This window comes from Arvicanthis niloticus, chromosome 7 (genome assembly GCF_011762505.2).
Source record: "Arvicanthis niloticus isolate mArvNil1 chromosome 7, mArvNil1.pat.X, whole genome shotgun sequence".
Classification (NCBI taxonomy): Eukaryota; Metazoa; Chordata; class Mammalia; order Rodentia; family Muridae; genus Arvicanthis; species Arvicanthis niloticus.
In genome coordinates, this window is record NC_047664.1 from 74,086,441 (window position 1) to 74,111,443 (window position 25,003).

At 39.2% G+C, this 25,003-nt stretch overlaps 1 protein-coding gene across 5 annotated transcripts; it reads left to right on the plus strand.

Annotated features, from left to right (window-relative positions):
• Window positions 1-1,855: 1,855 nt before the first annotated feature.
• On the plus strand, window positions 1,856-22,874 carry Ociad1 (OCIA domain containing 1). 5 transcript variants are annotated; one of them, XM_076938639.1, is made up of 10 exons: window positions 2,063-2,250; window positions 2,596-2,693; window positions 3,569-3,631; window positions 3,941-4,021; window positions 10,125-10,178; window positions 13,082-13,129; window positions 14,032-14,167; window positions 16,038-16,213; window positions 19,621-19,773; window positions 22,404-22,874. In XM_076938639.1, exons 3-10 carry the CDS (start codon window positions 3,574-3,576, stop codon window positions 22,439-22,441), a joined length of 744 nt encoding a protein of 247 aa, XP_076794754.1. In that variant the 5' UTR covers window positions 2,063-2,250; window positions 2,596-2,693; window positions 3,569-3,573; the 3' UTR covers window positions 22,442-22,874. The 5 variants fall into 5 exon arrangements, with proteins under 5 accessions (XP_034364669.1, XP_076794757.1, XP_076794754.1 ...); XM_076938641.1 differs by having other exon boundaries at window positions 2,599-2,693; XM_034508778.2 differs by lacking the exon at window positions 2,596-2,693 and having other exon boundaries at window positions 1,856-2,250.
• Window positions 22,875-25,003: the final 2,129 nt, after the last annotated feature.

The following is a 25,003-nucleotide window of genomic DNA, read 5'->3' on the forward strand; positions in this document are numbered from 1 at the left end:
TCAAAAGATCCAATAACCTTTAGATGTCAGCACAACTGCAAAATGAGTTTACCCAGATATAAAATTTGATTTTTAAAACTAAAGAAAGAGAAAGTATAATTTGAATGTTTGAGATTCTTAATTCCAAAGGAAAACCTCCCTAAATCGTTAACCAAACCATACCAAGTAAAGCAAAGCAAAGCAAAAAAAAAAAAAAAAAACAAACAAACAAACAAAAAAAAAACCCAAAAGACCAATATTGATTGCCTAATTGCTGGAAAATTACTGGACAACAGAATATATTCCTAACACTATACAGTGATCATACATTAGATTTTCCTGAGAAATAAATCTGGATTCTGGGATTTACTAGTCCCATTAGTAGGACACATAAAAAAATAGCTTTTTAATTAGCATAAAGCTTACTCAGAATAACTGAGTAAGCTTTCTTTCTTTTCTCTCTCTGCAGGAAAAAGAACATTCAAATTTTACTGTATGTTCAAGGCATGAAAACATTAGACTTCTGTCTTCTAATTTTCTTAGATATGTTTTTATATTATACAAATATACCCAATATATTCATTAAAGAATTTAATATTGTTGATTTTTATACTATATCATAATTTGATGCTAGAAAACTGTGGTTCTTTTCTTTCATGGATTTTTTATTTCTGTGAGGGGGCATGGGGAAAGATAGAGACAGGACACACAATTATTTTAGGTCCTGGAAAATGCTGTGAAAAGAAAAAGCAAGATAACACACCAAGTGACTAGAGTGTCACTTTAATTGGGCGGTGAGGGAAGCATCTTTGATGTGGTAACACCAACACATCTTGAGAAAAAAAGAAACTGCAAAGGTCCCAGACTCAGAATAACTTGCCACAAGGAAAATGAACACTTATATCGATTATCTTAGAACACATGAGAGTATAAATACTTGCAAAGCTGTTCAAAATGATCTCAGTGAGAGAAACACACAGCAACAACAAAAACCATATTGCCAGAGCTACTGTGTGGTGCTAGAAGTCCGTACAGTGTGAACACTGAGGAACAGCGACTCTCTGGTGCGTTTCAGGTTTCACAAAGGAGGTGGTATAAACACAGGGTTTTGAAATAGTGCAGTCTCCAAGGCAGGGAGTGTCTCTGTGCGTGGTCTTAGTGGGAACAATACAGCGAACAGTTGAATGCAAAGAAAACAGGATGTTCCTCATTAGTGTGGGGTTCAAGAGGCATAGAGGCCTACCCATGACTCTGGATTCATGCTTTACCTGACTTTCTCTATTAAATATGTGTGCAGACAAGTTTGTGGACGCTGTAGAGCCAGTGGGGGAAAAATATGAGGAATGGCAAGAAATCTGACGATTATAGGAATTCATAACTGGGTGGGCTGGAGCTGTTCAGAGGTATCAACTATAAACTTTCAGTACTTGGTTCAGTAAACATGTCTAGGATCAGTGTAAGAAAACGAATAGTTGGCAGTTAGGAGTGGCAGCCTGCTCTCTGATGAAAAATTGGTCTCCTAGCATTAAAATATAGTCTCCTGTTGATCAGTCCGAGAGCCTAAACTCCTTGTCAGACTTGTTTAAACCCAAAACTATGAAATACACATTATTTCAGTTATTCAGATGAGTAAATTCTGAGTCTCCGAGTTGGAATGTATCCTGACTCCGGTTTTAGAATTCAGACACTAGACTGGAGGTGTTGACGCTTAAAATTCACTACCTAGCCTAGAGGCTTAAAGCGTAAGATAATTTATGTAAAGCTTGAAGTTAGGGAAATCCAAAGAAAGTCATGGGATAAAGAGGGGACTTAAGGATGGAGGGATTCCAAAATGTCCCTACCGGCCTGTCACCGAACAGTCATTGAGGTATGTCACAAGAACATCGAACCTAGCGGCAGAGGGGAGCTGCAGGCCATAACTCGCGCAGCCGCAGTGCAGCGCTGGATCGCTGCGGCCTGCGGAGGGGAAGGGGGGGAGAAGGCGGTGAAAGGAGGCGGGACTAATTGGACGGGGCGTGGCCAACACCCTTGAGTATTGAGAGACTGCCCCGCGGCAGTTCCCCAGAGCTGTCTAACGTCATTTCCCGTCGAGGATACTGCTTCCGGGTCTCGGTCCGCTGGCGCTGGTATCTGGGTGACATCTTGGCGAGCGCTTTGAAGCTACTCTCTCTCCCCTCCCGGCTTCCCGCGTTGTACGCGGTGCCTGTCTCTGGGTCCTCTCCTGGCCTCTACCCCGGGTCTTGTTTCCCGCTTTGCCGCCTCCATCGTGAGGTGGGTGTGGTGGCGCAGCCGGCTCCAGCTTTCTGACAGTCTCCCACCCTCGCCCACAGCCGCCATTTTCCTGCCTGGAGGTGTCCCGGTCGCACTGCGGGCCTCGGCTGGGCTGCTGCGCCGGTGACTTGGGCACCGGGGGCCTGCATGGAGGGGTGGGGAAAGCCTCGGTGGACGAGGTGGGGTGGTAGGTGCAGGACAGGAGTGCTGGGGTCTGCGGCCCCAGCTTCGCTTGAGCCTTGCTCTTTGTAATTACTAGCTTGGAGCTGTAGTGTTCAGACAGGTCGCTCTGTCCTCCAGCTTCCTTGGGGTCGATGATGTTTAACATTTTTTTTTTTTTTCTAGTAGGGTTTTGCAGTTTGAGAAGCTTCCTCTGAATGCTTCGTCTACCCCAAAGTTCAGTTTTGAAACCTTTTTCTCTCGGGGATATAGATATGCAGTAGGTAATGATTTTAGTCACTAAACGAATTACAGAAAGGAGCCTTGCTGTCGCATTGTGTAAATCATATGGCGATGCGTTTGTTTCAACGAAGAAATACACTTTATCAGAAATGTCGAGGTCTAAGTTCAAAGGAAGATGGAAGAATATCAACATATGTCCTTGGATTGCTCTTGGATTTTAAAATTTCATGTATTTAAGTTATTTGAAGATTATTTGGAATGGTAGAGGGAAGTTTTGAAGATTCGTACTTTGCGATTAGAGTAGCCACCTGCAGAGACTGTGACGTCATTATTGTTTTGACTGCTGAGTGATGGGAGACAATGCAGTTTTAATTGGAAACCTGGAAGTGGCTTGAGGTTTTCCCCAATCATTTGAACATAGTTGCGGTTTTTTGTTTTGTTTTTGAATCAGGGTACAGAGTAATATGAAATAACCTAGCCTTTGAAGGGAAATTTTGTCCGTTTTTATATACCTGTTTTTCTATTAAAGGGTCGAATGTGAATAATTAGTTCAAATAATATGTTTCTCACCCTTTCAGTTATTTTCTTATGTCAGGTAGTTGAGATGTAAAAGGCTAGGGCCTGAAGAGAGAACTCAGCAGTTAAGAGCACTGGCCCTTCCAGAGTACCTGGCTTCTCTTCCCAGTACCCACATACATGTCCCATCACAGTGTCACAACCATCTGCAACTCTGGTTCCTGGGGATACAGTACCATCTGATCTCCTCAAGCACCAGGCATATTAGTGGCATGCAAGCAAAACACCATGCACGGAAAATAAAATTAACTTTAAAAATGTTTAATGTTCAGTAAGTATTTGTTGATTTGCAGGTAGACTGATACTTTGTAATATCTGGATATAAATGTTTCTGAAACAGGGACTATGAATGGGAGGGCTGATTTTCGAGAGCCGAATGCACAAGTGTCAAGACCAATTCCTGGTAACTATCCTATTAAGTATTTATAATTAGTAACACTTTCTATGTAAGGAAATTTTAATTGCTTGAGTAACAGTAGAAATTGGGCTGCTTTATGGGTGTGACATCCTTATAGTCACACACAGCTTAAATGTTCTCTTGTTACTGTCTCTAAATTTCTTACTGTCTGAACAGGGTTGGGGATTTGTTTTAGATATTTTCATTTAGCACCATGTCCATCATAGCTTTATTTTTTTAAATGTTCTTTTTACTAGCAGAGAAAGCTAACTTTTCAGGCTTTTAAGAAAATGACTTACAATTTTTCTCTAAAAGACATAGGGGCTGCTTATATCCCGACCGAGGAAGAGTGGAGACTCTTTGCAGAATGCCATGAAGAATGCTTCTGGTACAGATGTGAGTTATCCTGAGAACTTTTTAAAGAATGTACTTGAGTGTTTTGTGGTATCCGTATGTGCACATGTGTAGAGGGAAGAGGGCAGTGAGAAATGGTCTCTGTGTAGCCTTGGCTGTCCTGGATTCAATCTGTAGACCAGGCTGGCCTCAACTCACAGACATCCTCCAGACTCTGCCTCCCAGTGCTGGGATTAAAGACGTGCATCAACACCAACACCTTGCTCCATCTTATTTTTTTGAGACACGTCTTCTCACTGAACCTGGAGTTCCACCATTTGGCTAAATTGGCTAGGCAGTGAGCCTCCAGGATCTTCTTGTCTCTGCCTCTCAGTACTGGGATGTCCATGCCTGGCTCCTTATATGAATACTGGGGATCAGAACTCAGGTCCTGGTGTTTGTAATCATGCACTTTATCACTGAGCCGTCTCTCCAGCCCTGGCTCATCATTTTTCTAATTAGCATAATTCCATCCCAAACTTTTCAGTTACAAACTTGACTTAAATTCATGTTTGAAATTATCGTTTATATATAGACTATATTGGTACATTTTTGGGCTAGTGTGGTTATTACTAATAAAGATTAAGGAAATTGAATAGCAGTTTTGTTAGTAGCAATAACATGAATATAGTTTAGTAAAGTTGATAACTACCCTCACTTTCGAGATAAAGGAACTAAGGTTTAGAGGTGTTAGATGGGTCTACTTGTGTTATACCTTAGCTGGTAAGTCATGTGCCTTAAAGTCAGGAGTGTCTGAACCTCAGACTTGGTTGGGCTTTTAACTCTTACATTTAATGACTGTCATCACAAATGTTGCCTTTCGTTATAGTGAGGAGTTACTGTACTATCAACTCTCGATTTCTGACTACAGATCTTAAGATCAGGATTTGGTTGTTGTTGTCTGTCTATTGTAGACCTGGCTGGACTGGAACTTGATATGTAGACCAGATGAGGTGTTGAATATTATCCAGTGATAGAGAGCATGAGGCCCTGGGTTTGGTCCCTAGTACCAGATAGAGGAATTACAAAAAGATTTAAAAAAAAAAAAAATCGAGCAAATAACCAATCTCCCAAGGGAACCAGACCAGGCTAGCCTTGAATATGTGATTCACCTGTGTCTCTTAGAAGTCTATGTGTGGACCACCATGCCCTTAAAATTTTTACAATTGCTGTAGGTAATTTCAACAGAGAGGTAAAATGGAATTTAAGGATTTTTATAAAAATCTTTATTTTTATTTTATTTATGTGGGTGTTTTGCCTATATTGTATGTCTGTAGACTATGTGTATTCAGGGCCTGAGGAAGCCAGAACATGATGTTACTTCATTTGCTACATTCACATGCTACTGAACTGCCATGTGGATGCTAGAAACTGAACCCAGCACTCTGGAAGAGCAGTCAGTTCTTTTAACTGTTGAGCCATTCCTCTAGCCCTGCAGGATATAATTTTAAAAGAGGGAAGAAACAACGAAGGAAGGGGGGCTGCAAGATGGCCCAGTGGGAAAGCCTGCCAAGCTTTGAGTCCAGTGTATAGAACAAGGGAAAGAGAGAAGCCACTCCCAAAAGTTGCCCTCTGACCTCCATAGGAATGCCATACCAGTATTACAGTTTTTAAAGGATGTAAAATGGCAGTTTTCTAAAAGGTTAATAAGAGGGAATAAATAAAAAATAAAGGTCAGTTAATAACATCAAGATACCTAGTTTATAAGAGTACTAAAGGTATACTATTTGAATAGGGAAATAAATTTAGTATGGCTGTTTTGCATTTTTGGTGCAACAAATTATTTTCAAGTCTTGATGAGATAGAAATAAGAAAAAAAGAAACTCCTGTAATCTTAGTCCTTAGGAGGTAGAGACAGGAGGATCCTGAATTTGAGTCTGGCCCTGAGCTACATAATTAGTTGACCTTGGAGTCAGCTAATCCAAGATGCTACATCAAGAAGACTGTACTTGGTACACGGTTTGCAATGTAATGTGTTAAGATAATGGATACTAATGTGTCCAGATTTATTTTTGGCTGATACATTTATTCTTTTGTGTGTCTCTTAAAATAGCTGTAATATTATGCTTAAACTGTATGGAAGGTCAGTGATCTATCGGCAGGATTTCATACATAATAAAGTGATAAATGAACAATAAGATTTTTTAAATTATAAAACGTTAATTTCAAATTGAAGAGACTAACAACAGATGAAAAATAGCTTGCTATTGTATTTCTATCTGAGCTACTAGACAAAAGGTTAATTAGACTACTTTTGTTTGTTTGTTTTCTTGCTGTTTTGTGAGATTGAGCCCTAGGTGTTCTGGAACTCACTATATAGAATAGGCTGCCCTTGTACTCACAGAGATATCTGCCTCTGCCTCCCTGGTAGGATTGCTTTAGAGTCTTAAAGCAGAGAGTGTTCTCTATTATAACAGCACCAAACTTTAGAAGTGTATAACCAGATGATAAGAATTTAAATAGGTATAATTACCAGGAGGATTTAATAGTCATGTAATAGAAATTTTATATTTGTTTTTCAAATAAGGAATGCTGTATATGAAATACATATGTATGCAAATGAGTAATAGACTTTATTAAGGAGAGCATTAGCTTGTGAGTATTGATTAGAACAGAATATTAAAGTAACTATAATTCCCTGGAAATGTAGTAATTGTAATTTTTACACCCTTTTGACATCTATAAACTATTCTTCTGGTTTAAACTGTAACATCAGACTCGTTATTCTAAAGAAGGTGGCACCTATATTAGTCATGCCAGCATCAGAGCAGCAACCACATCATGCTTGGCATGGCCACCACGGCTGTTGACCGTAGTTCTTTCCTACCATAAAGCTGCCTGGTACCACAAATGTTAGCCACTAGGGAGGACATTGCCTGCTTGGTTTCTTTGTCCTGCAACCAGAGCCTTCCATGTTAGGGACTCGGGATGTACTTATGGCATGTAATCAACATCGGTGGCAGTAGCCTGGATAATGCAAAGGGGATTTTGTTTTTGTTTTCCCCCAATAAAGTAGCTGTTTTAAGTTGTGGAGGGAGGGTAGTCATCACTGATGTAGCTTTTTGTGAGTCAGCCATGCTGCTGTGCTTCAGTGCCACAGCCAACCATAAATTGCTCAGGAGACTTCTGAACTCTTTCTTTGGTGTATACATGCTTTATCTGTGGTGAATAGACTTTTACTTCTCTTTATGAACAGTGGTGTTCTAACTACTTATTTTTTAAATTACACAGTATTATCAATGATAAAACAGATTCTTGGGTTTACCTTACTATCTGGATTCAAGTTCCAGCTGGATACACTTTAAGAGCTGTGAGGGATGGGCAAGGTTCTGTCTATGCAAATGAGGATGATAGCTACCTATCTTGTAATTGCTGTGGGAATTAATTCTAATTTTACAAATGGTGGGTATCTATTAAGTGTGTGTGTGTGTGTGTGTGTTCTGACTAATACAGTGAAGTTTCTATGTGAATTTAGAATAGCATTTTGTAGTTATGAGGAGAAAAGAGCTCAGGAAGCTGGGAATGCTTATATTGGATGTAGTGTGGACAGTGCTCATCACTACTATAGATTTACCTAAAGAGACAGATTATTTACGGATGGGAGTAGTAATTACATAACACAGTGGTGAAGGCTACTGACCTGGGAGCCAGAGGACTTGGGTTCTGACCCGAGGTGAACCACATGAATCACCTAGGTAGCTTGGAGCACATGAGTTGTCCCTTTGGGTATCAGTTTACTCTGATTAGGATGAAGACTAGATAACTGCCGAAGACCCCTTCAGCTAACCACTCTATTTTGTGTGACATAAAGTAGATCATGTCAGTTGGGTAGAACCTAAGCCTACTCCATCAGCCCTTCATGAGTAAGGAGGGATGTCTGCCGGCATGATGGCAAATGGACGTAGGAAAGCAGCACCAGCATCCTGTCACCTGGACTGCTGCTCTTTGTGTCAATCGGGAAAGTGCTGTCCATTGTAGGGTGGCAACTAATGCATCACCTCTTATCTATCCTTCTGTAATTCCTCAGTACTATGTGTTACAGTCCTTGAACCAAAATGAAATGAAACTGTAAGTAAAAGCAGTTTGCTCTTTGAAAGTCCTTAAGTGATAATACTTGAAGGCATTCAAACCAGCCAACATTAAAGAAAGCATTTTTCCAGCAAAGGTAAAATCTGTTATTAAGTAAAGTCGGAAGCAGCCAGACCTTAGGGTGGCTGCAGATTGTGTCTGATGCAAAGCTAATGTCCAGCTGCAGAGTCAGGAGTCCTGACCAGAAAGTTTCTATAATAGTTCAAATGTTCAATTATTAGTTTTTAGATAGTTTTTAGATCACCACATAGTTCAGACAAGAGTTGAGCAGCTGACAGCGATGGAATGAATGTGGTTTTGTATTTAATATGCTAAAAATAATTTTTACATATTTAAAATGGTTGGAAGAAAAGGGCCAATTTGATTGCATATGTATGCAAATTACTGGAATTGATGTTTTGTGTTCATAAGTAATATTTTATTAAAAAAGGCTAAGTTCATTTTTTTTTTTATGTTTTGTCTTGTGCATTTGCCTTAAAATTGCAGTTGTATAGTTGACATTAAGGCTATTACTCGGGCTGGTGAGATGGCTCAGTGGTTAAGAGCACTGACTGCTCTTCCGGAGGTCATGAGTTCAAATCCCAGCAACCACATTGTGGCTCACAACCATCTGTAATGAGATCTGATGCCCTCTTACGGGGTGTCTGAAGACAGCGACAGTGTACTTACATATAATAAATAAATAAATAAATAAATAAATATAAATAAATAATAAAATAAATAAATAAATAAAAGATTATTATTCTCTGGCCCTTTATAAAGTGTGCCATTCACCAGGTACATGTAGTTATTTGAATTAAAAATAATTTATGAAAAAAATTACAATTAAAATACCAAAAGCAAAATTAATTAAAAGAGCATTGGTAGAGTTCAAAGGAAACTGGACACTTGGATCTGAAAGTCTTTCTATCGTGTATGTTCCTTAGAGACCCAGGCAGTGGTGGCTCACGCCTTTAGTCCCAGCACTTGGGAGGCAGAGGCAGGCGGAGTTCTGAGTTCGAGGCCAGCCTGGTCTACAGAGTAAGTTCAGGACAGCCAGGGCTACACAGAGAAACCCTGTCTCGAAGAAAAAAAGAAAAGAAAAGAGAGAGGGGCAGAGAGAGAGAGAGAGACCCAGAATCAAGGTTTTTATTAGAGACTGATCACATGGGCGCCCTTAGCTTGTGTGGTACTGAAAGTCTAGACTCCCAGATGAAAAGTAGGTTTTCAGTTAGTATAGACTATTTGTACAGATAGGTGAGACATTTTCTTTAGATAAATTTACTATCAGTCTAGGGAACTGTCTGCTGTCAGTTAGCAGATCTAGTTGCTCACCAAGCTAGTGAGCCATGGATCAACTCCCATGATTGCAGAAAGTAGGTATATATTTATATATTTTTCATATGGTTTTAAGGAATATTTAAAATATATGATATTCTAATCACATGTTCAAATATATTTTATATTTTGGTTTACATAGTATAATATGGAGCCTAAAAATCTTAGGATCTGATATTAGGCATATTTCAGTAGGTCGTGAGACTTAATGCTGATTAAAGTATATGGATTTAAGTGAGTAAGGTTCTTAATTAATATCTGTAACTTTATTTTGTAAATGATAGTACTATGAGCTCCCTGACAGGATGTGATGATAAAAGGTACAGGAGACAGTCCACACGAGGCATGCAGACTGTGGGGTTTGGTTATCCCTTAGTACTGAGTGGCTCTTCCTGTGCTGTGCTTCTTACTTCAGATGTGACTTCTAGTCATTTTACTTGGCTTAAGTTGATTATTTTAGTGAATTGCTATTGGAACTAAATATAGATGATTTCTTGAATTACACTGTTTAATATTTTGAAATGTTTTCTGAAAATACTCCTTTATTTTTGCTTTGTATGCACAGTGCAGCTATAGAGATCTTGGTTGTTGAAGCTTCATCTTGATGGTTTTACTGTTACTGAGACTGATTTATCTCCTGGTATACTCAAAACAGTATTTTCCTTTCATTGATATTGACAAGTTCTTTTTCTGACTATAGCTGTGCCATTGGCTGCCACAAGTATGTTGATTACTCAAGGATTAATTAGTAAAGGTAAGTGTTTACATTTACTTAGCATTTTGGATATCATCCTTTATCTTATTTTCTTGATATTTAGATAAGAAAATATGATCTTACTAACCATGATCACTGATACATTTATACAGATAAATTTTGTCTATCTAGACCCACTCAGTGGATTATATTGATTTGATATTTTGATGTCATTGGGCATTTGTTTTAATTGTTACAGTGCCTGCCTATGTGCAGGAAGCCCTGACTTTGAATCCTGGCACTGTGTAAAAAAACCCTAACCCCACCCCCAGCCTTAACCTACATGTGAGTATGGTTGCACGTGTCTGAACCCAGCACTTGGGAAGTAGAAGCAGGAGGATGGGAAAGCTCACGGCCATCTTGGGCTACTTGAGACCCTACATCAAAACAAAAACCCCAACCAACCAAATAGAGAATTTGGTATCAATAACCATCTATAAGAGCAGAAAAGTACCTTAACATTTGTTGCTAGGTCTAGAGGGATGACTCAGTGGTTAAGAGCACTTGATACTCTTCCAGAGGACCTGAGTGTAGTTCCTGTACCTACTTCAGCTCCTCACACAGGTATACATTAAAAACCAACCAACCAACACTTGTGGATAGTTTGAAAGGAGAACAGCAAACCTGGGCTAACCAAACAGTGTAGCATCGTAGTGTTAGACATGCAGTTTCTGGGTTCATACTCACACTGAGTCAATATTGCAGTCTGATTTACAAATTTAAGGTGATCCATATGCACTGGCTTAAAGACCTACAGTTCCCTATACTGGCTTTGCCTTTCATATTGGGGCATAGGTACGGATGAGTTAGCATTCAAAAAATATTTAGAGGGCCTGGAGAGATGACTTAGCAGTTAAGAGAGCTCGTGTTATTGCAGAGGATTTCAAGTGCCCATATGATAGTTATCGTAGGTCTGTTTAAGAAGAAAACATTCAGTTGGGGCTGGCTTATAGTTTCAGAGCCTTCGTCCTTTATCATCATGGCAAGCAACATGGCACCAGACAGGCACACGTGGTGCTAGAGAAGGAGCTGAGAGCTCTCTGTCTTGATCTCTAGGCAGCAGCAGGAGACTGACTGCCACATTAGGCCCAGCTTGAGCACATAAGACCTCTAAGCCCGCCTCTACAGTGACACACTTCCTCCAACAAGGTCACACCTCCTAATAGTGCCACTCTATGGGCTAAGCATTCAGACACAGGATGTCATGAGAGCCATTCTTACTCAGACCAACACAGTGGTTGACAGTTACTTGTAACTACAGTTCCAGAAGATCTTACATAGGCCAAGAACCCAATCTTTAAAATAATTTAGAAATTCAGGAGTCTAGCTAGTAATACAGTTTTACCTGTCTGTGTGTGCATGCGGGTGCAGCCTTGTCTGTCATTACTCAAACACCTCCACAAGTCCCAGAATTCAAGTAGGTAGACTAGGCAGGCCAGCAAACCCCAGTGCTGGGATGACAAATGTACACTTTACCAACTGAGCTATGTCCCTAACCCATAATAATCTTTTTAATAGTCCTCAAAGAGGCTAACTTTTGTTAGCGTAAGTAGTACAGTGTACATCTCTGGGATTCAGTTAGATTAGTATTAACACTTAGTGGTGGTATGGCCAGCAGAGTTGCTTTTTAAATTTACTTTGTGAATTACCAGACTTCTGTAGCCTCTACCTACAAAAGCCTGGTATTCTTTGGAGTCCTGTTTTGGCTTTTTGTTTATATCCTATGCACATTTTTTTGTAAGGAGAGCTGAAAATTGAACTCAAGGCCTTGCTCTGTCACTGTGCTACATACACCCTAGTCCAAGTCTTCGTACTCTAAGCTAGCAGTGACATGTATTTTAGAGACAGTGCTTGCAGCTACATCCCCATGATTGGCTCAGTGAGATGATTTGAAAGTGCAGATATTTATTGTTAAACCTCACAGTGTGAGTTCTGTCCCTAGAGCCCACTTGTGGTAGGAAAGAACCACCTCCAGCAAGTTGTCCAACCACATACACACTCAAAATACATACACACATACATGCACACAATAGACAAGCAATCAAATAAGTTTTCATGGCTCTCTCTAGACCAGCATCTGATGAACGACTTTTTAAAGTATATCCAGTTCGTGTGGTCTCTATAAAACCTTGATCTACTAGGATGAGAAGGTGGTCTCGTACACTTTTTTTTACATATGCTTTTTCTTTCATATTTAAAATTGAAAGCCACCTGGACTCAAGGTACATGTCACTGACCCTGCACTGTTTTGAAAGGAGTATTTTTGTTTACTGCTCTGATGCTTTTTCCTTAACAGACAGTTCATGTGTGAGCCCATTTCTGAGTTCTTGCTTTGTTCAGCTTACTCTTATATTTATGACTATCTTAATTACTATTATTTTATCAATAGGTCTTGGTACCTGATGATAGTTTAATTATTCTTCAATGTTGCCTTGGCTTTTTGTGTCTACATATGGTTTTTGGAGTTGAACCTTGAGTTTGTAGGTGAAATTTTGGAGAATTGTCTTCTTCATAGTATTTAACATTTCACCTATTGAGCATGGTGTATTTTGTCATATTCAGTTTTCTCATTTTTAATATAGAGCTGTTTTATATGTGTGACTATAGAGTGTTTCCTGGCTCTTGAATGTTTAATAGTCCTATAATTAATCAAATCTTTTAAGACTTTGTTATTGTTGTTAATCTTGGTAGATAAAAACATTTACTTAGTTAACTCTTGACTGTGTTGAGTGGTCATTCTTTACCTATTCCAGTAGTCTATAGTGTTTTGACATTTAGGAAAATTCCTGTTGACACTGAATTCACAAAAAGGAGTTAATGTTGGCACTTGCTGTTTTATGGTAATTGAAATTGATTTTTCCTTCTCCAACAACATTACTCAGAAATACTTAATTCTTCTGTAGGAATCCTGTCAAGTCATCCAAAATATGGTTCCATTCCTAAACTTATATGTAAGTATGAACAATGCTGTGTTTTTCCTACAAATGATTAAATTTAGATCAGATATTTTGAGTAATTTATGTTATATGTTTATATGCTGTCACAAATCAAATACAGATTTTCATTAAATGTACTGCTTGGCAGTTTTAATGTCAGCCTAAAAAGCCCTGCGTTGGTTCAAGGGTCCCCCTTTTGCAATATAAAATAACTTCATTTGACATTACTTGAAAATAAATTCTTGCTGTATTTATAGTAAAAGAAAATTGCATAGATACTCAACTAGTCAAATAATTATGTCTAGAATTGGCATTGTTTCTTTAATTTTATATTTTATTGTGTGGGTAACAAAAAAGAAGCTAAACTATTCTTTTGAAAATGCATATGAAGCTCTTGACGAGTCTCGGTGTAGCTTCACTTTTGTATTGGAAACATCCGTGATGTGATGATGTTGTATTTAGGTTAGACTTTGTAATTCATTGTTTTTACGAGCTTGCTGTACAGACTTTCGTTTGTAAAGGCAATCTTATGGGCTTGTTGGGACTTGTGGCTCAATTCCATTTTATAATAAAAGAAATTGCCCAAATTCCACAAAGCTAGATCCAGTTTTTGTTGCTTACCCATCTCTCTCTGCCTTGTTCTTGTCTATAAAGAAGTGTATTAGGATTGGCTTGTGTTACAGCTACTTTACTTAGACTGACTGACTTTGGAGAAAGTGAATCATATCCATAGGCTTTCTCTATGAATTTGAGGTAAAGCATGTTTCTAATCATTTTAGGTAGTCTTGGTATTTCTAAAACCTAAGAGATACTTGGAAATGTACTTTTTAAAAAATGCTGTTTTGGAAAAAAATAATTTGTCTGAAAAGGCCCATTTAGTGACATAATTTTTTACTTGTTTGTGTGTTACAAATAAGTTGCTTGTATCATGGGATACTTTGCTGGAAAGCTTTCTTACGTGAAAACTTGCCAAGAAAAGTTCAAGAAGCTTGAGAACTCCCCCCTTGGAGAAGCCCTGCGGTCAGGTGATTTGCGGCGCTCTTCACCACCTGGGTGAGTCCCTTTACACCATCGCTACCGACTCTGTCAGAGCACCAGGCTTGAAACTGCCTATCGCCATTTCCTCTAGTATGGAAGTGCATTGCTCTAAAAATTAGAACAAGATTTGGCTGCTTTTAGGACCTATACAAGAATAAAGGATTTTTGTTTTGATCAATTTGGCAAGCACTTTTGGTTTATTATACTTTGGGCTTCTTTCAAGCTACCAGATTTTGTCAGTCTAGCTCAGTTGATAGCCACTTTTCTCTCTGAGTGCTTATTAGGAAAATAAGCTTAGCAGAAAATGTTTGTCTATTTGATTTTCATGACGCTCTCAGTACAGTTATGTTTGTTTTGATTGTCTCATACCAATAACCATAGTTCATTCTTGAGTATATATTGCAAAAGTGAGATGGTGCTGATGAAGACATTTGAACCTTTGTTTCTTTTGTTATTTGCAAAGCCATACATCAGATAAAAAGGAAAAGCAAAGCCTGAAGGTTCAAGGTTGTTTACAACTTTAAATAGAGGAAAAACTAAAGTCAGCTTTGTTTCCAGTGGAGGGAGATGGATGGTCATGTGTGCAAGTGGGCATTGTGAGCTACCTTAAACGGTGACTATGAAGTCTGTGAAGCATCTGAATGTTTTTGATAAACTGAAGAGATACAATATAAAATTAGTATTTATAAAATTGTTTCTAAAGAAAAGCTTATGTCAGTAAAATAGTATAAGTGCTTAGACATAATAGTTTTGCCATATGTCATATTTTACCCTCTCACCCAAATTTTCTATAATGTGATTTTGTTATTTAAAGTTAAATCTTCAAACCAAAACAACTAAAGAAAACTCTTGCAAAAAGATAACATAGTGGGATGGTGTATGCAACCCACCCCCTTGGAAAGTTAAAGCAGGAGAGTTAAGTCAGACCAGCCTGTGCACCATCTCTGTCCTGTTGCCAAAGCTAAACACTTTGAAATGTTAAAAACTTCAGAGTTCCAAAGGTAGGTGTCGTGGCACATGCTATTAATCCCAGCACTTTAGAAGCAGAAGCAAGTTGGTCTATGTGAGTTCATGGCCAGCCTGAGCTACAAAGTGAATTCCAGGACAGTGAGACCCAAAAATAAATTAGCAAGCAAGCAAACAAAACCATTTTTTTTTTCAGAATTCTAAATTTAGTAAAGCAAACAAACATTTTTAATAGCAATAAACAATTTTTTTCCAGAATTCTAAATTTAGTAAAGCAATATATAGCCCATTCCTGACTTTCTTCAGATTATGGTTTGGATTTTATATTGTGAAAATATAATCTTTGTGGGTAGGTAAGATCATTAAGCCAACTGACAAATTATTTCATAGTGGAAACAATGTAAATTTTATGAGAACTAGTAATACCTGTGTCTGTGTCAACAAGTCCTAGATTATATGGACTATAGCTGTAGACATAACCTCCTCATTAACAGGCACTATGGACATGTTTATGAAACCTGATCTGAAGGGTTTTCTTTTAATACATCCATTGAAACTTACCCCCAAAGATAAATATTTAGAAAATTGAATATATGTTTTTCTCTTTCCCTTTATGGAATGATTGTTTACTTCTGAAGCAGTTACACGATAACCCAATCTGGTCTCCAACCCACGATCTTCCTAAGTGAGCCTTCTCAGGCTAGGAAACCAGGTCGTTATCATATGTCCTTAGTGACCATGTTTAAGATGCATAAGTGGATCAGGACATAGCTTGACTGCTTTTCTAACAGAAACAAACTTTATTCAACTGCTTATGAATAACTTAAAGTTATAAGTATTTTAGAAATTCATAACTTACTTTGTACCTTAGTAGAGGCAATGACTCTTCGCTCTTACATATTATGGTATTCTTTTTTAGGCACTATGCTCAAAAGTCTAAATATGACTCAAATGTGAGTGGTCAGTCCACTTTTGGGACATCTCCAGCAGCAGACAACATAGAAAAGGAGACACTTCCTCGTTATGAGCCAATTCCATTTAGTGCTTCTATGAACGAATCCACTCCCACTGGTATTACTGACCATATTGCCCAAGGTAGAAACTTCTCTTGAAATGAATTTCAGCATTTTATGGTCCAACGTATGTATACACTTTATTTGATGCTTTTTTCTGCTGGATCTCACCTCTGCTACTGTCTGCTGTCAGCCTGACTTCATCCATCAGCCTGACTCAGCATGTTTGTTCTTTTCGTTGGTTTCTTCATGCATCCAGCATACTCTAGGTGCTAGGTGTGGAAGAACAAAGATGGGCAAGGCCTGCTTCTTGTCCATGAGAAACTGAGTTTGTCGTAGGCTACAGAAGTAGATGGGAACATTGCAGACTGTCCCAGTGACTGAAAATGTTTACAAATGTAGAGGTGCAGCAAAGAAATGATGCCTGCCTGTGGGCAGCAGAGGCTTCAGAAAAGTGTGGGTTATATATTTGATAGGTCAGTCTTAAAGACTTTAGTTTCCTGTCTAAAATTGTAAGGAAAGTTATACCTGCCTTACAGAATTGTTGTCATGTGAGAAAATCTACTTTAAAATCCATTGCAAAGTTTGTGTAAATACTAAGTTCAGAGTGCAAATATGAGGTAAAAACTTGGGATTAAGGCCAGGATTTAAATTGCTTAAAATTTGCTCTGATTTTGTAATTAGTCATCAGATAACTAATTTATATTCACATCTTGAATGGAGATGGTAATGCTTCTCAAAAACTGTTGGGATTTGATGAAGTAATTGGACAAAGTGCTAGTAGACCGTCAGCAAATATTAGATTCCTTTTCATGCTACTTTCTAATGAGAAGAACAGAGTTCTTTATCTAAAAACCTAAGACGCCAAGAGCCATGAATACCAGAAGTTAGGACTGGAACACACGGTGGGGCTGTTATTTACTTAAAATGATTCTTTCCTATATTTTGTTATAAAACTTGGTATGTTTACTTATTTTTATTCCCATCTTGATCTTCTGTGTGGGGATATTATATAAGATAACATTTTTCTAAAGTTGATGACATCTTAACTCAGATGGCTTGGATAAGATATTGTAGAACTTTGTAGAGTACACATGAAAATAATTTTGAAGGCTAACTTAGCAACAGTTACAATTTTGTCTTTGTTTTTGTCTTTTCAAATCTAGATTGACTCTATATACAGGTTAAAGAGGGGAGAGGAGCTGATGCTAGGTTAAGGAGTGATTAAGACGGTGCCACAGGGGCTGTGCGTGTCTCTGAACATACAGTGTCCACAAGTCCTGCTCTCTAATTTACTTAGACCTAAATGAGATAGGAAGTGCTCACTAGCCATACCCATGCATGCTTGTGACACTCGGATGTGGCAATGTAGAATGCTGTCACTGCAGATGTCCTGGGCACAGCGTTTGGGTGGGGGCTGGTGCAGAAAGATGAAAGGCTTGAGCTCAGAGAATGCTGTCAAATACCTTAATCCTAAGATGGCTTCCGAGTTCTTCTGGTTGGGACCAAAGATACCAAGTATATTGCAGGAGCAGGCGGAGTTGAGACACCATCAACTCATTTTTCCAGTCCAGTTCACACCCGTTCTCCCTGTATTCAGGCATGCACTAGCTCTTTCGTTGCAGCGATGTGCATCCTTCCTACCATTGTCATCAGCAGAATCCTGTAATCTAAGTTTTTCCATGTTAAAAACAGATAAAACTCACCCACAAGTAAGAAAGGTCCAGTGCTCTCCGAGACAGCTATCCATCTGTCCAGTTGTGGGGTGTGTGTGTGTGTGTGTGTGTGTGTGTGTGTGTGTGTGTGTATCTGTGTGTTGTCATCCTCCCTCCAGATCAAACTTAGCAGTCACCATGGTTGCCCACCTGGATCCATCCCTCTGACCCCCTTTCTCTGCCCAGATGCTGCTGTCCCTTCCAGGACACCTACTTTTGCTGGAGACTCGTTTGCTCTTTTTCAAGGCTCCAAAGACTTAGTGATCTTCTTAAGTCAAATGCATTCTGCCAGACCTGTTAGAAAAACTGTCATAGGTAGTTGGTTAGTTTTAGACACTGCTGTTACACATTTTCTTATTCCTTCCAGGTCCTAGCAACTTGCACAAAGCTGTAAAGTGTATTCTCAGTACTTGCCAGAGTGTTTTCAGCCAGCTTTCCACATGGAGAAAATGTATACATCTCTGCCAATCTTGTGTGAAGTTTGTGCTTTCATTTATCACAGAACATCAGAATAATATGTTTTTCTTTTATGCATAAGAAAAACTTAGACCTGGAAGGAGTTCTAGAGACCATATATTCAAATTATTTCACAGTTGACAAAAACAGAATTCAGAGAAGCTTAGTGATTTGCCCAAGGACTTGTGCCAATGGCTAGTAAAGTGAGGGTGCAGACCCAGCGGTCCTGAAAATTCCCATGACTGTCTTAGGACTTTAAAGACACCTGTTGGGAGGGGAAATGAGTTAGTTTACTGGTTGCTTGATGTTTAAAATGGATGTAAGATCATTTTCTAAATTAATATAAGATTATTTTTCTTTTTATCCAGCAAATGTTAGTTGCTAATCACGGTATATTAGAGCAAACTACAAGGTGAAATCCTGTTTTGTGTTGATACACTATTCTTTACCAAAATAAAAGATTAGAGTTGAAAATGCTACTTAATTCTTGTTGCTTGAAAGATTCTGATTGGAGTTTTAAATTAATACCCTTTATAAAAATAGATTGAAAATTTAGTTCATGTATTACTAAAATAACATGACTAGTTTGCGTACCTTGCTGGAAAGTACTTTTTGTGTGGTGTATGAACCTGAGTAGGACAGCCACTGAGTGTTTTCATCAGTTATTCTGTGGAAATGTTTGTATGGCCCTTTTGCTATGTATGTACTTAAACTGTGTTGCATATTGGACCTGTCAGTAATGACAGAATCCACTTTGTTGTTTCTGATGCTGTTCTTTGGTAGGGAAGTTGACCTTTTCTTCCACCTCAGTAGTGAGTCAGACTGGTGGAATCAGGCCTACTAGGCTTAAAGGTTATTTCATACCACAATATTTTAAGTATTTTTGTTCAAATACCATAAACATCCATAAAAATATTTTAAGTTATATGTGTCCAAAGAAGTATTAACATGTTTTACTGTCAAGCTGTGTTCAGTTGCAACCAGTAGACTCTCTGACTCTATACATAGTGTAATGACTGCAGCATTTAGTAAGTTAAAGCCATACTGTTAGATCTTATAATTACTATTCTTCTTCTGGCCATGGCTAAGTTTATAGAAATTTCAACATTGATCTTAAATTTTAAAAGTACAAGGGAAGAGGGATCACACTCCTGTAGTTGTCTTGGAAGAAGCCTCTAGTGCCTTTGGGATGATAGTAATACTTTGATTTTATATTTTATCTTTCTGTTTCAGTTTTAGGTAGAAGGCATTTGCAAAATTTAGTCACTTTAGATTTATCCACTTCTTATGACCACTTATTAACTGTTTGTTGTTTTAGGACCTGATCCCAACCTTGAAGAAAGTCCCCAAAGAAAAAGTGTTACATATGAGGAATTAAGGAGTAAGAACAGAGAGTCATATGGAGTGACTTTACCCCACAAGACTGACCCCTCAGTCAGGCCTGTGCAGGAAAGAGTGCCCAGAAAAGAAGGTACGGCAGCCGAGTCTCCTCAGATGCTTTCCATTGGAAGCCGAGGGTGTAGCTTGAGATGCTCTTATGTTAATATGTCTAATGCCTCAAGATGTTTACCAGAATACGTTATTTTTAAAAGAGTCACTTAAGAGTTGGTGATATGACTCACCAGATAAAGGCACTTGCCACCAAGCCTGATGACCTGCGTTTAGTCCCTGGGGGTCTGATGGATGGTGGAGAGAAAGAACCAACTTCAGACAGTAGAACTCTGACATGATGTAACACACACATTTGACATAAATAATAACAAATCATTTTATTTTTTTTAAAGACAAGGTTGCTCCATGTAGCCCTGTCTGTGCTAGAGCTCACTCTGTAGACCAGGCTGACCTCACACTCACAGAGATCTGCCTCTGCCTCTGCCTCTGCCTCTGCCTCTTGAGTGCTGAGATTAAAGTTGTGTGCTACCACTGCCAACTAATAATTTTTTTAAAAGTTGCTTATTTCATAGTTACCAATTCTCTCACTTTAAGGTATTTCAAAGGATATTTTGTCCAAGAAAACAAAGCCTACACAGTAAGACACAAAACAAGGAAAGCTTCTCTAATTAATAATCTTTAAGTTATAATTTAATTTTTATGGACAGCAATGTGTTAAAAAAGTAAAACTTTGGACACATTCTTTAGCTAAAGGAAGATGACATTTTTTAAAACCAGGTTTTATAACCATTTTTGTTTAGAATTTTATGATGTCTAAAGAATGTCAATGGCTGGTCCATGTTTTTCTGTGTGCTTATTTAAAAGTTAAGGGAAGTGGTTAGAAGTGCACAAGGCCCTGGTTTCTATATAGAGTACAACAAAATAATGAATGTGTAATGGGTAAATAAACTATAAAAGGCAAGAAGATGTCTTAATGTCTCCTGGAGGACTGTGTACAGTAGAGTGCAAAAATGCATAGCAGTCCTTAATAATCTAGAACCAGTTCAGTTTCTAGTTGCTGACAGTTACTTTATTCGACAACTGCTTTTACAACCTCGAGGCATCATAATATTGTAAAATTCTGTACCTTTGGAATAGCTAGGTGGCCTAGAACACTGCTGTGGCCTCCCTGTGTAGGCATGTCCTCTTTGCTGGCCAGCAGGCTTGGCATAAGCCTGACTCACTCAGGGCAGGCAGCTGTCTGCCCCTTTTGATGCTTCTTTACCTGTTTCACATCGTGCATCTGCACACGTGTGTCGAGAGGAGCTACTGTATTGTACTGTACTGTGTTTTACTGTGTCGTGTTGTACTGTGCTGTAGTTTTTACTTATGTTTTAGTTTAACAGGCTAGGGAAAGCTCTGGTATACTTCTGGCATTTGCTCCATCTGGCATGTGGAACTTGAAGTGCTGCTCCATGACACAGGAAAGAGACACAAGAAAACATAGTCTTTTCTTTCTAGAAAAAAAAAAAAATGAAGTTTTTCTTGTGCTTTTATATTACAATTTAAAGAAAGGGCCTGTTATGAAATTATGATTTTTATTTTTCTAAAATGTTTTTAAATCTAGGTAGAAATTTGGACATTGGTACAGTGTAGACTCAGAATCTCTGAAAATATTAATACTTTGAGCTCTGGGCAGTGGTGACTCATGCTGAGTCCCAGCAGTGGGGAGGCAGAGGCAGATAGAGCTCTTGAGTTGGAGAACAGCCTGGTTTATACGGTGAATTCCAGGATAGCCAGGGCTGGCACACAGAGAAGCAGCTCTGTTGTCTCACAAAACAAAACAAAACTTGAGCTTTATTTGGATTATTTGTTTAGCATCATCTCACTGGAAACGAGGACAGAAAGCACAGAGTAACAGAGCAATAGGACCACATACCACAGGTATTCTAGAAAATGCCATGTGGTCACAAAGAACAAAGCAAACTGTTCAGACACTGGGGCAGTGGACTGGGATTTTAGTGCAACTTCCTAGACTCTGAGAAGGGCCTACAGCGTGGTCGCTGTGTCTCTGCATTGCTATGATTACCTGAGCCTTGCCGTAGGTGTTGACTGACAGTTTCTCTGGAGAAGAGAACGAAAGGCGTGCAGGCGACAGGGCTGAGTGTAGCTCAGGGTGCTTTCCCAGCTGCCCGAGGTCCTGGCTTCCATCAGCGCTACCAACAAAGATAGGAATGAGTTTGAAAATTAAAAGTGTAAGATGCCAGAATATGGGAAATCGTTTCTCCTTGTCATATGGCAGTTGATAGGCGACATTGATCACACTTCTATTACTCTACTTTTTATGAAAAGCAAAATTCTGGTTTATTACTTTTTTTTTTTTTTTTTTTAAATAACTTCTTGGTAACTATTTTGGTATGTACCACATGCTTATTTAGGTAAAATTGTAAAGGCAAACACTCAGGCCTTGGACTTGAAACAGATCTTCAAATCTCAGTTCTTGTTAAGGCTCACACCTTGGGCAAGTTACTAATCAGCTTTCTCAGCTGTAAAATGGGGGAGGGTGTGCTGTTATGTACTTTGATAACAGGGCATTTGTAGTCAGCCCTGTTACAGTTGACTCTCAGATGCTTTTATTCACCCAGTGCAAACACAGCGTCTCATCATCATAACAGTTGAAGCGGTGGCTTTGACTGTTTAGAATCATCGGTTGTTTGTGCTTTTTCCTAGTCAAAGTAAACAAGTATGGAGATACTTGGGACGAGTGAACGACTGCCATCATTGGCCCTACTGAAGGCCTTCCCGATCCAGCTTCATCCAGCTGGGCGTTTGTACCTACGTGCTTGGACTCAGCAGCAGATTTCATAAATACGTTTAAAACGAAACCCTGGTTTGTGTGATTTAACATATGATGCTTTACAGACTCAGATTTTATGTTTGCCATTGTGTAAATGTACCGGCCTGGGCACTGGGAATGGTGGGCTTATGCTGTAGTGTGCACTTGGTGAAATTGTTTTCAGTTACAGGGAGAGACTCATGGACCTCAACTGTGACGATAACTCATAGTGCATGTTGAAGGGGAAGGGTGGGGGGAGCAAGCACACACCTAGGGTTCAGCTTTGCATCAGTCATTAAACGGCCTTTCTCCAGCATTTACTCGAGCATCTTAATGTTTGTGGTGAATAAAATGTAAAAACACAACTATCATTCACATTTTTACGGCTCTGTTTGAAATTTGCTAATGTGTTTTGGTTTTATGTAAATGTCTTAAGTAAGTGGTATTTTAAGCAAAAGAAAATAGAAATTTGCGATGCAAATAGACTACAGTACACAGTAATAACACAGAACCACATGGTTTTTGTGTTAGCTTTTTGTCACTAGAACAGCATCTCTGAGACAACAGAGGAAAAGTTGTTATTTTGGCTGGTTTGGGCCTGGAAGCACATGGCAGGTTAAAGCCACTTAAATCACCAGCAAGGGAACCAGAAGCTCTTGTCCCACAAGTCGCCTTCCAGGACCTGCCATCAGAGCTCTGAATTTTCCACAAGGCCTCACCTCTCAAAGGTCCTATTACGGCCCTCTGGTGCTGCTCTGGGGACCAAGTCTTTAACACATTTACTTCTTCGGGGGACATTTGAGACCCTAACTAGCATAGATAGTTTCAAAATTATGCTATAATTTTATTATTGGCCTAAAGATTATTTCTGGTTTGGGTGAAATGAAAATGTGGTCTTAGACCAGAAACGTTTTAACGGTTACTATAAAATAGCCCCCAAATTGGTGGCTTAAAGAGTCACGGCTGAGATCAGTGGTGCAGTTAATTCCAGTACTTGTGAGGCCAAGGCAGAGGGTTCGAGTTGGAGACCAGGTTGGGATTATAGTAATGATTAGTTCTGTGGTTAGCCTGTGGTACATAGTCGGATTCTGTTTCAAAAACAGAAAACAACAACAAACCCCCCACCTCTTCCCTAGGAGTCCCGTTACACAGCTCATATCGTCTGGTCTGGGTAGGTTACTCTGGGTGAAGCTCCTCTCCTCTTGGAGACCTGTGAAATCAAATTACCTGCTTCGTAAACCCTCAGTGTGCTAACCTGTTAGGCAGAATGTCACTAGCTCTTGCTGTTAGAGCTGAAAGCCAAACACCAGTCTCTTATCCTTAGCAGTTCTGAGGTCCAGCCAGTTTCATACGGTTTATGAATGGGACATAGATATTGTCCATCTGGTTACTGTTGCAGGCTCTTGACCCTCCACCCTGAATCCTCTTTTCCATAAAGGTCTCTCATGTTTGCTTCTATGGAATTTTCTCAGCCTATTCCTGTTCATGGGGAGTTGAGGAACCAAAGGCCTCATGCATCCTGCTAGAACCAACTTAATCCTAAAACCTTGAACTTCTTATGGATCAATGTATGAGACATTTTATTACACAAGTCTCCCATGTCTGTTAGAGTCCATATGAGACTAAAATTTTAAATTTTAAAATTTTCTCTGACTAGCACCAAGGCATGTCCAAGAAACCATGGAAAGAGCCATTTGTATGTTTGAAATGTGTCTTAGTCAGGGTCTGCACAAACATCATGACCAAGGAGCAAGTTGGGGAGGAAAGGGTTTATTCAGCTTACACTTCCACATTGCTCTTCATCACCAAAGGAAGTCAGGACTGGAACTCAAGCAGAGCAAGAAGCAGGAGCCGATGCAGAGGCCATGGAGGGATGTTACTTACTGGCTTGCTTCTCCTGGCTTGCTCAGCTTGCTTTCTTATAGAACCCAAGACTATCATCCCAGGGATGGTACCACCCACAATGGGCCCTCCCACACTTGATCATTAATTGAGAAAATGCCTTACAGCTGGATCTCAGGGAGGCATTTCCTCAAGGGAGGCTTCTTCCTCTGTGATAACTCCAGCTTGTGTCAAGTTGACACAAAACCAGCCAGTACAAAATGTCTTTAAAAAAATTTTTTTTAAGATTTGTATATATGAGTGTTTTGCTTGCATGTATGTGCACCACATGCATGCCTGGTGCCATGGAGATCAGAGGAAGGTATCCCATGGGACTGGAATTATGGATGGTTGTGAAACCCCCTATAGATACCAGGAACAGGATCTGTCTTCTGGAAGAGCAGAAGTGCTCTTAGCTGCTGATCCATCTCAGCCTCTGTCTCTGTCCCTTGTTTGAAATGTCTTAAGAACTGTCATCTTTCTGAGACAGTGAACAGTTTTCCCTCCTAGTGTGACAGTGAGCCCAGAGCCTTGCATATTCTAGGCAAATACTTCACTAAATTATATTTCCAGCCTTTTTGAATAAAAAATCAGTTGGGTTTCATCTTTACCT